This window comes from Octodon degus, unplaced genomic scaffold (genome assembly GCF_000260255.1).
Source record: "Octodon degus isolate 3935 unplaced genomic scaffold, OctDeg1.0 scaffold00038, whole genome shotgun sequence".
Taxonomy (NCBI): Eukaryota; Metazoa; Chordata; class Mammalia; order Rodentia; family Octodontidae; genus Octodon; species Octodon degus.
The window spans coordinates 11,201,401-11,213,601 of NW_004524614.1; the positions used below are offsets into that span (position 1 = coordinate 11,201,401).

Sequence of the window (12,201 nt, forward strand, 5' to 3'; positions counted from 1 at the left end):
ACTACTGAGTTACATGATGTTACAGTACAAGTGCTTGTATGTTCTGAGTCTTAATTGGCCCTGCAAGGCTAGTAAGCCATGATGTTATGTTGAGCTGTAGGGGACTCAGGTCAACAATTTCTGACATTGCCAGTCAAGCGGAAGACCCAATACTATTATGGACTACTTGACTCTTTTAGAATATTTTGTTGAGTTAACACACCTATAATATTCAAATGATGGAACTAAACAAAAAAGGGGATACAGATGAATGTCCATTTTGTATCGGTGTATTCAAAATGGTTCAGATAGATATATAGTTACATTCTCTTAAGGAATACAGAGATTTGTTGTAATAGTGTTTGTAAATAGGATATCATGTCTGCATCTTGTACAGCAAATAACCACTAGGAAGAGTATGCAATGTGATAATTATTGAAACTGTCCTACCAATTTGGTTTGAAACTGTCTCATTGCTATTTGTTTCTCAATAAAATTATAGGAAAAAAAGGAATACTACTCAATTATAAAAATGGATAAACTTAAGACATCTATGGATAAATGGATGCAACTTGAGACCATACTCATAAGTAAAATAAATGTCTCATATGTGCAAACATCAAATTGTCTCCCTAGCATAAGAAGCTGAAAGAGTAAATAGGATCCAAAATGTACAATAAATATTGGAAAATGGTAAATAACTGTTGAAAAGGTGAGAAAACTGGAATGGGGAAAAGGAGCAAAGCAGGACAAGAAATGGAAAAATAATATGTTTTATTGCCTTTTTTGATTGCACTTTTTCTCTTCTTAATTTCTTATACATTTCTTTCTTTTTTTTCTTTCTTCTTCCACTTTTGCATGCATATAACTGGTAATATGAATTACTGGTTGGAAGAAAACACTATGTATTACAACAAATATTGTGAAATTCATGTTACTTTATTAAGTGAAATTTTGTATCACTTGTCATATTTTGTTTTTATTCTAATTTGTATTCTCTTTAAAAAAACAAAATAGCTCTACTTTGAAAAAAAAGTTTGGAGAATCTGCAAAGCAGAGCTTCATATGGATGTGAAACCCCCTAGAAATTGTTAGGCTTATGATTCACATGAAAGAGAGTGCACAATTAATCACATAGGGTTTTGGCATAGCTTAATTAAGTGCATAAAGTTCTTTTATAGACTGACGTCTTGCTTCCTATCATGCAAACCTACAGAAAGGGTCAAGACTAAGCCAAGAATATTCAACAATACCAAGGAAGTTTCGAGTCAAGATTTCGAGGTAGTGAGAAAGCAACCCCAAGAGCAGAGTTGCAACGGGGCAGAAATAGAACAGAAAGAACAATGGTTAAGTTTGTATGACTATTTGTAATTTATACTGTGTATTCATATTAATCAAAATTTAAACTGTTTTTCACTTAGAGATTAAAAAAAACACATCTGTTAATCTTGCATAAAGAAAGCTTAATCACTCATGTATAAATAAAGACTACTGATTTTGCTATGGGCTGAAGAGACACACCCTTTTTCCCTCCTAAACCAATGTTTCTCTGAGACCTTCTTCTTTGCCGACCGCTTTCCTCTCCTCAGGTTGTTGCTCCCTGGAAACTGAGGCTGGATCTCAGCAATAGGAGAAGAAAAGGGGCCACTGAATTCCTCCTTTGCCTGTGAAAGCAAAACTTTCAAGCAACCAGAGAGGGCATGCATGTGGTGAGCAGACAGTGGAGCTGGGATCATTTTTATGAGGCCACATTGTCTTTGGGGCTGCTGTGGTTCTTAAAACTAGCTGAAAATATTTGAATGTGCCTGGTTGTTCAGCTAAGTGCTTTCTTAGGTATTTTATAGCCTCTGGGGCACAAATGCAAGGACAGAAGCTCAGAGTCATCCTCGGTGACTCCATGTTCTTGTGCACAGCTGCAGGTTATTTTACCTAGTCTCTATTTCCAGTCCACTCAACAAAAATAAAACATAGCTAAAGAGTTCACTAAGAATTTAATATTATAAATGTGTTTAAAAACTTTTCAGATTTTTGAAATAATGGAATATGCTTAAAATTCCTACCCATCACTTTAACACTTTAGACCGAGGTTAGTTAACATCTAATCTGCTAGTGAGTGTCTGCTGATAACGCTGTCCTTGTATTTTGGAGATGACGCTGACAGTCAATATTGATAGTATCAAGAATGCAAGCTCCTGACACAGTATCTTCAAGAGAAATCTTCATCACAAAGCAAGTTTTCCATTTTTAGAATAAAGCATGAAAGTCAACATGTATTTTATCGAAAATAAGAAATATTTAATGTATATAAATTTATTTACCTTGGCAATTAGTTATTTACAATTGATGAATGATACCAACAATTGAGGTAAAATATACATGAGGTATAAATATAATATTTAAATGCAATATATTTCATTTCCATTGGCAAGATAACAATGCATAAAATACTATAGTATTTGACAAATAAGCTTGATGCATCTTTTTTCCTTTTGTTCCTCCCTTTATTTTAAAAATGCACCATATTGTTAAGCAGCAGTGATGTGATTAGTACATGCATAAAATTAAAGTCAGGTAACTGGAAGAGAAGGGAGTCAGAAATAGGGTCATATTTGGTTTTATTTTAAGTATCCTCTGGGTCTTTGTTTCTCAGTGTGTCCTTGTGGTAGCAGCATGGGCATTCCTGAGGCTCATGAGAAATGCAGAGTGGCAGGCCCACTCCAGACAGCCTGAGCCAGAGCATGCATTCTAACACAGTTCCCAGGGGGCTCCTGTGCATACTAAGGTTGGAGAAGCCTGCATTGTAGGACACAATGCCATGCATCCTAGTGTGCTGATGCTGTTTTAAACACACTCCCATTTCTGGAGTGGGACCAGTGTTTAGCTAGATTAAACTTCAGTAATCATCATATCAATACCTAAGAAGTGATCCGGCATATATGGTTAATTTAAGATGTGATGGTAGAAGTGAATTTCTTGACAGAGTCCAAACAGTGAAATGTGGGTTACTGCTGCCTTCTTAGGTGGACGTGGGAATGAAACATTCCTAGTAGGATTTCTCATGCACCATACCAAACTCACAGGTAGCATATTCCTACCAATATGACAATTGCACTTTGTTGGTAAGAGAAAGTATTACATAAATGCATACTATACAAAAAGAATGAAAACATTCATTTGTTTTGCTTCTTTTCTTCCAATACCAGTTACTAAACCATGATATCAGTCTCTATTATGGACAATCAAAGAAAGTTTCGGTCTTTAATTCAAAGACAATAAGTTATTTTTCTCTCTACAAGTGTTGAATTACAATAAAAAACCAACTAAATCCATTCACAGTTGGTTAAGAAAAGTCAATTTGCTTAGCCTGTACAATATTAATAAATAAGGTAGGGTCAAATGGATAGGTAGCTAATGAAGAGACATAGAATTAATATATGTTTATACTTTCTAAAACTAATTAATAAGAATATAGTTTTGGACATGTGTTAGTTAAAAATCTCTTTTAAACTGTAACGTTATAGTGAATCATTTTTTAGGAGCATCATACATAGCACAAAATGAATTCCCTGAAGCAACAATGGCCCAAGACTCTTAAAAGACCATTTCTTTTTGTCTGGTGTCTGGGTTCAAATTCAGTGCAATACATTGGTAAGAAAATGCTGATTATCTGTGACCACATAGGCCACTGGTCAAATAGAAGAACATTTAATAACCTTATAAAAAGTATATATGAAAACTTGAGACAACACAGAGGCTCCCTTTGGCTGTAAATATGAAAAGGCTCTGGTATTCAACCCTACCTGGAGGGAAACTGGTTCTGTTTCAGTCACCACTGTTTATTCCAGTGGCCCATCTGATATCTCACTGAAATTGTATTTGCAGAGTCCAAAGACAACTTGTAATCAAGCTTCAAATTTGGCAGTAACTTCTCACCCACTGCTTTAAAGAGGAGTAAATATTTTTTCCCTTGTGTTTCTCCAATACTCTACATTCAGGTTTTGAACAACAAAAGCAAACTATTAAAATGCATAAAGACCCTTTCACGCTATTTTTTTGGTTAGCTAGTCTTTGGCTGGATATCAAGATAGATGGATAGACTATCCATGTTCACACCTGGGTGTTAGCAGGAGGCTCTTTTCAGCTTATGGGACATTGGGGAGAAGGGGTCCAAAACATCTTGGGAAGAGCTATGTGAGGAAAAGACTCACTGAGTCAGACACTCAATTATCTATAGAATCGATATTTTACACATATACAGTAAAGATAGATATACACACATATGTACATATGTTACATATACATTTATTTACAGTTAAGAATATGCTTCTTAGAAGCCTTTAAATAGCAAATTAGGCAATGCACAAGAATAATCCATTTAATTTTAACTAATATAGATTAATGTTTTGGTTTTTAAAAATATTATATTACTAGGGATGTAGCCATCTCCAGGATGGCTAGAAAAGTTCTCAGAAGATTCTTGCATCTTCGACATTCTGACTCCTCAGTGTTTCCATTCTTAAGCATTAACCATGTCCACCAGTGCCTCGCTCTTGCTTTCTCACATGCACACTCTCTGCCACAGCGTTTGTTTCAGCTTCCTGTTCCCTGAGTTGGATGTCACACTGGGGGCAACTCAGATTTTAGTTTCTGGACCCTCTGCAATAATAGGCTGAAAAGAGTTTCTAATCCTGGCAACTTCTGCTGCACAAAGATGTCCAAAGCCTTTGCTGTACCATTCTGGGGAATGACCTCTGCAAGGAAAGAAATGAGGAAGGCAGTGGGAGAGTATTTTGAAGATCACAGCATTTGTCAGAGTAGGATCTGGTCACCAGCATACTTGCAAACAATCTGGGGCTGCTACCATGAGGCTCAGAGGACCTCATTCTAACAACAGGTGCCTTGACAGCACCTTGCCTGTTAGCAGTCAGTTTGTGTTTTCAGTATTCGTCAGATGATTTAAAATGATACCAACTCACCAAGGTAAAATTGGAAGATTCACATTGTGATGAGTTTTCTCCACCTTAATAAAAATTCTGCTAAGTCATCATGGTGGTGAGCCAATATAGTATAGGCCACTGCAGACCATGCACTGTGCTCTGCCTTCTTCCTCCATGGTCAAATTACACTTCCTACTTCCTTTTCACAATATCCTATTTCTTTGTTTTTGCCTACTGCCCAATCACTATCTGCCACGTCATGCAGGCTGCCTCCTAAACCCCACCCCCATCCTGGCCCTATATATATAGCCTTTCTTGTCCCCCCATCTCAGAACAGGCCCTTGGAAGCTCCATGTCTGTCCTTTCCTGTGGCCTTCTGCATTTCTGCAATAAAAGCTTCTTTTATCTTTCTTGTCTCTTTACTGTGCTGAAAAACCTAACACACTGAGCCTAAACTTTACTTAGAATATTACAGTTATGTCTACCAAGATCAAAAACTTGACTTAGCATTGTGATTGCCTACAAGGGGCTGGATTTAAGTTAGTTTCCTCTAAAACAAAAACATAATAACTGGAGAGAACAGTAAAACATGGAATTAACCTGTGTCCAATGGTGAATGGATGGATAAAGGAACTGTGGCAATGGAATAACATTTGGTCTTTAAAAAAAAAGTGATCTTGTCATTAGTCACAATATGGATGACTCTGGAAGACTCTATGTTAAATTAAATAAGCCAGCACTGAATGACAAATATGCTTGTTTTCATTTATATGTGGAACCTAAAAATGTGGAACTCACCCAAGTAGAGGGTAGAATGGGGGCTACCAGGGCCTGGGGATGTTGGTCATTTGGGACATAGATGTTGGTCAAAGAGTACAAAATTTCAGTAAGATTGGAATAATAAGTTAAATAGAGCTACAGTATAACATAGTGACTATAGTTAAAAATAATATCTTGTACTTTTATACCTTAAGTACTCTCAGCACAAAAAATAAGTATATGAGGCAGTACATTTGGGGATACCACAACACATATCAACAAATTATATATGCTATAACTATATACAATTTTTGCTTTTCAAGAAAAGTGAATAAATTAGAAAAAGGAGAACTAAGAGCTAAAGGAGAAATGCCAGAATTTTAGGAAGAGAGGAGGGAGAACAGGAATATATAAACACTTATGCAAACTTGTTTGTTTGTTTGATTTTGTATATTTGTTACAGAGTCTCACTACTCAGATTGGACTTGTGATCCTCCTGTTTTCAGCCTCCCCAGCACTGGGATTGCAGGTGTGTGCCACCATGCCCACACTCTCACTGGTTCAGCACACTTTGGGGGCAGGACAGGCACAGCATTGAGGACTGGGAATCAAAGCCCAGTCCCTGCACTTGCCAAAGCAGGCACTTAGTCCCCTGAGCGATCTCGCCACCCCAGCAAACTTGTTAATGACAGTGAAAAGAAAGTACAGGAAAATAAGAAATCAGTGTGACAGACTCTATCCTATTAAACCTGGCACAAGAGATCTGTACATTAGAGCCCAGGAGATGCTACTTACTTCAGGTCTATCCTGCAGATGTGGGTCAGCCTGGACTTGCCAGAGCCACATGGTTCTATCAGGTACTGAGAATCCATCACCACTGCCCGTACACCACCCATGAGCTGGGCTTCCTCATGCTCCACAGAGAGGGATACCAGGGTGCACATTCCTTTGGGTAGGTCAGTCTTCCAGGTCCTGGGGCAAAACAAGCCATGCAAGAGTGTAATGGCCAAAGGAAAAAGAAAAACTTGAACACACAGCTGAGGTTCACACTTATGTTTCCCTGCCAAAATACTGGACTAAAATTCCAATTCCAGTTACTTGGATTAGACTAGTGGTTTCTATAGGCTTTTGTAAAGCTTATACAGTACATTTCAGAGCAAGGATTACAGCTCTCAGAGGCCAGACCTGCATTTGGAACCCTAGACTGGGGGGTCCAGGCCTGTTCTGCTCTGGAAGTCCTGTTCATTTTTGAGGAGGTGACTTTATGAGTTGCCTACCAGGACTCACTCATTAACTCTTTCATCTACTCATGAGGACATTCATGTACCAGGCTCTGGGAAGCCACCAAAATTCGAAGATACCCAGTCCAAAAAGAAAAACTGACAACCCTACCACGAACTCTAAAATCACTGTGGTTAAGTGAAGTGTTACAATTATGCACAGTGGGGTTTGGGGATGCATAGAGAGGCCAGGGGAGGAATACAGGGAAGGTCTTCAGGAGGTGATTCAAATCTTAATAAATGATCTGGTGATGCATAGTTTGAAGAAAACCAAACCTAAGTGGACATGCTAGTTATCTTCAGATACTGAATGTCTGCTTTTCACTAGGAGATGAAAGAAATATGGTTGATTTGAATTCAGAAGGTAGAGGCAGGACAGTACATTTGATCACGCTATGAAGAGCTAAGTGTGTACACTATGCACAACCGGGGGGGGGGGGCTGCTTTGGGAGGCACTGAGTTCCCCGACACTGTAGCTATTCAAGCATTGAGGAGGGGCTACCACTTGAGTAAACGTAGTAGATGGAGTTAGGAACTGCTAGGGCATCTCAGCAGCCATTACTGACTTCCCCTTTGACCCCAGGGGTCTTATAATTTTCAGTATTCTCTTCATAATTCTGTTTGCTCATTCAGTGATCTCTATTACTCCATATCCTACCACATTAGGGAGCGAGACAGTTATATACATTCAGTGTTATAGTTTGAATATGTCCCCCAAATTTTATGTGTTGGGAACATGGTCCCCAGAACAGCAGTGTTGAAAGTTGGGACTTGGATTATTTGGTCATGTGGGCTTTGCTCTAATGAACAGATTAATCTATTTATGAATTAATAAATTACTGCAGAAGTGGCTTTGTCATAAAAGTGAATTCTCTCCAGCTCTATATATTTTCTTTTTTCTTATGTATTTTTTAGGGAAGGGTCTACAGAGTGTTGGGGGGCTCACTACTAGATTGGACTTGTAGTGATCTGCCTGTTTACCGCCTCTCAAGGGCTGGGATTACAGGCATGCATCACCATGCCCAGTCTTTCAGCTCTATCTTGCCATATGCTTTTTGTCATGCTATGCAAGACCCAGTAAAAAGGGCCTTGCAAGATGCTAGTGCCATACTCCTGGACTTCCTGCCTCTACAGATTAAATGAACTGTAAATCAAGTAAACTATTCTTACTAAATTACTGATATTTTATTATAGCAGTAGAAACTGAACTAAGATACTCAAGAATGTGGATCAAACCAAGCCTAACATAAATGCTCAGAAACTTCCCTTGGTCATGACCACTCTTTCCATGCATGGTGATATGATAAATATGAACCCTGGTGGTTTTAAAGATGCATAGGGTTAAAATAAGAAGATGTTCAATAATTCTCCTTAGAAGCTTCTGAAGATCTGAAGACCAATATCAAGTGAGAGGTAAACATGGTAATGCTGAAATATAACCTGTCTCATAGGCACCAGCCCAGATGGAAGATGCCCTGAAGACAGGATGGCTCTCAGCATTGTCTTCCTTGCAACGATGGTCACTTCCACCTTGTTGTATGATAAGTGTAAGGAATTTCTGTGGAGGATTAGGTCTGTCTGGTACAATGTTAGTAAGTCCTCTGAAGTGTCAAGCTTCCTCACAGGGCATTGTGATCATTCGCTTTTTTCCTTCAGGTCTTGCTGTAAACATCAATGCAGTAAGACTTTGCCCCAACCACTCTATTTAAAATTCCATCCTTATGATTTCCCTATCTTATTTTCCTAGGACAAGTAAGCTTATCTGTTTTTCTTATTATTTATCAACTCTCCCCAGTGAAATACAAATCCTAAGAGATCAGAATTGTGATCTGCTATGTTTACCAGGGCATTTTCAGAGCTTGTAGAGGGGCTGTCATAAAATACGATGGATTAAAATACTAAGAAATAGCAGGCTGGTTGGACTGCCCTCAGGTGGAATGAGGGAGGCCCAATGCAGAGACTCCCTCTCAGCTTCTTCTAGAGGGAAAGAACAGGCTTATCACAATAAATGCCTGTTCCTATGGCTACCTTCCTTGCCAGCTACCCAATTTTCTGCTTATAAGAGAAGTGGTGTGAAATTTAACTCCACAAGATGACTAATGTTCCAATAACTGTGGTAATAAGCTACCTTTATAACTGCCCACATTCTTCATCAGCATTCCACGGTTGCTGGGATACACACACACATTTAGGGAAAACAGACCCTTAAAAGTCAAGCTTCCAGGAACCAATACTAAAGGCATCAAGAACTCATAAAAAGTAACCTTTAATTTGCCATCAAAACAAGTTTCATAAAGAAACTATTTGAAATATACATTTGGGGATTTCACTGGTAATTCCTTTTACATTGCTGATCTGTGGGAAGAGACTGAGTTTGCTTAGGCTTTTTTTTTTTAATAAAAAGGATATATTGATCTAATTAAATTTTATTCAGGTTCTTTAATATCCTCGATTCCTGTTCTCTGATGAAATACTGCATTTCTACTGTGCAAACTTTCTATTACTGGTTGATCATCCATTTCCAGCCCAGCAAGGAGAGGTCTGGAACTCAACCCATAAATCAATCAGAAACAATATTTTAATGGCAGACACAAAACTCAGAAAGCCTTGGCAGGCCCTGAAAAAAGACTGCATGTCCAGGGTCTCAGCATATTTGAACTTTCAGGACTGTGCCAAGATTTCCACACATAGAAATTAGTTATACAGATGGGGTTTGAAATTACACACATGCCAATCTCAGAATTTCACAAAATGAAGACATGCTTTCCTCAGGGAGACAGGCAAAGTCAGGGGAAAAGTCAATCAGATTTGATTTGCATAATTTGGCAGAAAGTGCAACTGGACCCACAGCAGCTATTGTGGGGCCTCCGTCGTTCTAAGGAAATGAACGATATTTATGGTCTAATAAACTGTGTACTCCACGAGGAGAGGGGTCGTGAGAGATCCGGGAGGGGCTGTAAAGTGGGTGAAGCAGCAGCAGGAAGTCAGGCATAAAGGCCGCGAAGTCAGGTTTCAGGGAGGGAAAGGAGCGCAGGCTCAGGGGTCCCAGGTGGAAGGCAGGTGGAGGGCGTAAAGAAGTGCTTACGGCTGCGGCTTTTAACGTGTGCTGGGAGCAGGACCATACAACCTGGAGTCAGGCTCACCTGAGAACCACGAAATCTCGGGAGGGATGAGGGGCCATGCTGTTCAGCACATACTGATAGACTTCGGTTTGCCTGTCCAGCGTTTCCACCACCTTCCACTGCACGAAGTCTTCGTCCCACAGGTGGCGCTCTCTCAGCACACGGTTCAGCACCACGGAGGGGGGTGCCTCCACCTCCACAGCTGCCTTCCACAGCTTCAGCGGGTTCCCATCCCCAACCTTGGCAGGGACAGCAACAGAGGTGGAAGAATGCAATCATCTGGGTCCTACCAATACCTACCCTATTGTACCTGATGTTTTGGAATATGTAAATTGAAGGAGGGATGCTGCATACCCTTTAATCCTTAATCCCTTTTAATCCTTAAGTTTAAGAGAATAAAAATAATGATAACCAAAGTACTCATCACCAACACAGACAGTGTACACAGTGTTCCAGGCACTGTCCTAACCCACTTACTTATAAAAGGCCCTTTTAAAACCGTAGTACATTTTTGCAAATGTCCATCTCTGCAAATGAGAAAACTGAGGCAATGACTTGCCCAACACTGCACAGCTAAAGAGGAGAGCCAGGGGCAGGATTTAGAGGCCTAGCTCAGGGGCTAGATGCTGATTAAATGCAGCAAGCCTCCTTAGCAATCTCTAGATAGGGCCTTTGAGGGGCACAGATACTTTAACTGAGGACAAGCAGCCATTTTGGAACTGATGACAAATCTCTCACTGTTGGATGTAGCTTTGAGGGGGTTACCTTTTTGAAAGCAAGGTCTGTGTTGTCAGCACTGGAGCATGAGACCCATCCTTTGAACTTCTCCTTGGCTTCTTTCTGGAGAGCTTGGACAAGATGATCCAGGTAAGTGTGGAAAGTTCCTCCACTCTCTTCCAGCTGCGTGCCCAAGTCCTCTAGAGTAGGCACGTGTATTTCAGCTTCTACATAGGAACTGCGAGACTGGGCCACCATCTCATGTGGGACCTGAACCAAGAGGTGTGGAAAATAAAAAGAACACTGAGTTACAAGAATAGGTAGAGGAAGCAAAGTCATCTTCCCACCAACAAGCAACAGGCTGAGGGGCACAGGGCTGGAGATGTTTTACTAAGATCAGTGCCAAGGTTGGGAGGGGCCTTCCTAAAGTTAGGAAACACAAATATGTCTCTGAGGCTATTTTTATTATTGAAAACATTTCAATGACTTCCTGTTCATTTTTTCCATTTTCCTTTGGTTTGTTTTTACTCAGTTTAGCAAAATATGGGCTCAGACAAATTGACTCAGTGTGAATAGACTTAATGCACATAGACTTGTTAAAAGAAACATCAGATATGACTCAGAAATAGTTCTACCTTTGTAGCTTACTTTGCCCACTGACAAGTGCCAGTTTAGCTCAGAAAATCTGCCAGAAATCTTGTTTGCTTAGTTTAGCATATCTGTCATTGACTCTCAGCAATAAGGATTACTTAGAATCACACACACGTGCACACATAAGCACACGTGGTCAGATGTGGAGTATAACCAAGTCCCAAGGTAAAATTAAATACACTAGAACACAAATAACTGGCCTTGAACCTAACAAAAGCAGGTAATGCACCTGTTTGCATGCAAACTGCCTTTGCGGTGACCTCAAAAGACTTTAACTATCAAAGCCTCAATTCTATAGCTAGCCCCTCATATTTACTGGATGCTAAGACCAGAGCTATAGAACATACTCTTGTCATAAAATCAGGAGCAAACAGATATAAACCGTAATGTATTCACCAATACAAGTGTCTTATCTAGTTCCAAGAGCTGTAAGGAACACGGGTTGCGCTTTTGCTTACCTCAAAAAGTTTGTTGCATTCCATGATCATGTGGGCAAGCCCCTGAGCTGCAGCCAGATTTTCATTGAGGTCCTTTTGATCTGGCTTCCCAGTGGCATATTTCTTCTGGATGACTCTGTAATTGAATGTGAATGTGTTAAGCAGATCCCAATCCAAAGAGCTTTCCACAATACCGAGCTCATCCCTTTTTTTTTGTCCCCCCCCCCCCATGCTATCTAGATCCCAGGCCTTCTTATTTCCAAAGAAAAACAGAGACCGTACTGCTTAAGATATTCTGAGGCAGGCTAACCATCTACTA

General features: G+C 39.8%; 1 protein-coding gene across 4 annotated transcripts in view; it reads right to left on the bottom strand.

Annotated features, from left to right (window-relative positions):
- Positions 1–2,293: 2,293 nt before the first annotated feature.
- Positions 2,294–12,201, bottom strand: part of Stard13 (StAR related lipid transfer domain containing 13) — a 248,841-nt gene continuing 238,933 nt past the window's right edge. For all 4 annotated transcript variants that reach the window (XM_023715005.1, XM_004631074.2, XM_023715007.1 and 1 more), the window contains exons 10-14: positions 11,904–12,018; positions 10,843–11,064; positions 10,099–10,316; positions 6,471–6,647; positions 2,294–4,730 (exon numbers count right to left, since the gene is read on the bottom strand). In XM_023715005.1, the coding sequence (XP_023570773.1) occupies positions 4,613–4,730; positions 6,471–6,647; positions 10,099–10,316; positions 10,843–11,064; positions 11,904–12,018 (850 nt within the window). In that variant the 3' untranslated portion in view covers positions 2,294–4,612. The remainder of the gene's footprint in view (positions 4,731–6,470; positions 6,648–10,098; positions 10,317–10,842; positions 11,065–11,903; positions 12,019–12,201) is intronic.